Source organism: Austrofundulus limnaeus, unplaced genomic scaffold, assembly GCF_001266775.1.
Source record: "Austrofundulus limnaeus strain Quisiro unplaced genomic scaffold, Austrofundulus_limnaeus-1.0 Scaffold320, whole genome shotgun sequence".
Classification (NCBI taxonomy): domain Eukaryota; kingdom Metazoa; phylum Chordata; class Actinopteri; order Cyprinodontiformes; family Rivulidae; genus Austrofundulus; species Austrofundulus limnaeus.
The window spans coordinates 16651-18894 of NW_013952722.1; the positions used below are offsets into that span (position 1 = coordinate 16651).

At 38.3% G+C, this 2244-nt stretch overlaps 1 protein-coding gene across 1 annotated transcript in view; it reads left to right on the forward strand.

Moving 5' to 3' along the window:
- si:dkey-7j14.6 (membrane-spanning 4-domains subfamily A member 4A) overlaps positions 1-2244 on the forward strand; it is a gene marked incomplete in the record, with an annotated part of 8422 nt that overhangs the window by 4866 nt on the left and 1312 nt on the right. Inside the window, 3 exon segments of the mRNA XM_014022236.1 lie at positions 642-875; positions 948-1049; positions 1841-1897. Coding sequence (XP_013877690.1) covers positions 672-875; positions 948-1049; positions 1841-1897 — 363 coding nt within the window.

Sequence of the window (2244 nt, forward strand, 5' to 3'; positions counted from 1 at the left end):
ACGTTTATGAGGTAACACAAATGTTTATGAGGTAACACAAACGTTTATGAGGTAACACAAATGTTTATGAGGTAACACAAACGTTTATGAGGTAACACAAAACAATATGTGAGGTAACACAAACGTTTATGAGGTAACACAAATGTTTATGAGGTAACACAAACGTTTATGAGGTAACACAAATGTTTATGAGGTAACACAAACGTTTATGAGGTAACACAAACGTTTATGAGGTAACACAAACGTTTATGAGGTAACACAAACGTTTATGAGGTAACACAAAAGAAAACATCCCTCATTGATCCTCGGCTGTTTGTATTTAAATCAGTGTTAAAATAAAATCTGCTTGTTTGTCAACAAATCTGATGTTAATAAACATGAAAACAAAGAGAAATCTTTTTTTGAACCTTGACATGTGGAATAAAACCTGCGGCGCCTGTGAGGGACTGAAACATAAAAATAAGCTCCGCCCCCTGCCCCCTCATGGCTCTTTAATAAACTGACGTCAGGTTGTGATTTAAAGAATCTGAGTTTATTAATCCAGCTATAATCTGTTAATCTCTTCAGATTAAATTTTCTGCTGATGTTTGAATAAAAACTGATTTAAATAATCTGATTTGTGTAAAACTTTTTTGTTCCAGGAGTTTTATTCTCTCTGAGCTGCGGTCGTCATGGCGTCCACGTCTGTCACCACGGTGGGCGGAGTCATGATCATCACTCAGGTCATCCCCAAAGACGACGGCTCCATCCCGCTCCAGACTGCTGCGGGCCCTGCGACGCAGGCTCCGCCCCCCACAGCGGTGGCCCCGCCCCCTGCCTCCAAGACGAGCAGCAAGGCGGAGATGTTCCTGCGGGGGGAGCAGCAGGGCCTCGGGGTGAGGACCAGGACCAGGACCTGGGTCTGACTCCAGTCCATGTTTGGAGACTTAAACTGGTTGTGTTCTCAGGTGGTCCAGGTCCTGGTGGGCATCATGTGCCTCCTGTTCGCTCTGACCGCCCTCTACTCACCGCCGCTGATCGTCTACGCCCCGTTTGGCCTCGGCGTCCTCGTATGTAAACACAAACAATCCCAAACCATGATCCTGCCACCGCCGTGCCTCTCCTCTCATCGCTGCAGCCACAGGTTCCAGGAAGTAGCCAGGTCCCATCTGGTGCTTCTGATGTCATGAAGGGGGAGGAGTCAGAATCAGAAAATTATTTATGTTTTATTTCTCCTCTTAGCTAAAAGTAGTACACTTGAAGTTCATTGTACTAAGTATACGTGAGTATAAGTATATCAGGTATAGTAGGCAGCATGTACTTGTAGTGTACGAGAAAATATACTACTTTAATACTCAGTTCTAAATCAGGAATTATTTTAATGTTTATAAAAAGTATACTTTATGTATCCTGTTGTAATGTATTTTTAAGTTTATAAACTTACCAAAAAGAAGTATACTTTAAGTACGTCATTAAGTATACTTAAGTATATAAAAGTGTATTTCACTAAGTGTACTTTTGTTTACCATGTACACTGATATAACTATACTAGCAGTTTACTAACAAACTTCTAGGACTAAACTGGCCCACAATAAGTTTAAAGTATACTCAGAAGTATACTGAAAGTACCTTCTAAGTATAGTTTTTGTTTAATCTGAAATGTACAACAAATAAACCAGTCTGTGTGAAAATGTACTTTGAGTGTACTACTGACGTTTATCTTGGCTAAAAGTTGAACTATTAGTAAGTATACTCAAACTTTTAGTGTACTTTAGTAAAAGCCAAGTGTAGTGTACTTGGTTAAGTATATCTGAGATGAGTACACACAAAGTAAAGTGGAAGTATTTGTGTTGTTTTTCAGTTTGTGGTTTCTGGCTCTGCAGCCCTGGCAGCAGGACGACGCCCCACAACCAGACGGGTCAGATTTTACTTTGTACTTTATTACAAACATCCAGGAGTAAAACTGTGACAGTAAAAACTAAGTATACTAAATCTAAGTATACTTTAGTATACTTGAAGCCGCACTAATCATTATCATACTTAAAGAGTGATATTTTGGAACAACTAATTTAATACTAAATATACTTTAGTTGTACTTAAGTTGTACAAAAGCACAATTTTAAGTGTATTAAGTATACTTTTAAATACTAAAATGGAAAACTTCAAGTATACTTAGTACACTTTAAGTTTCTAGCTTTGTCTGTACACTTAAAGTGTACCAAGTATATTTAAAAAAGAATATATAAAGTATAGTTTAAATAATAT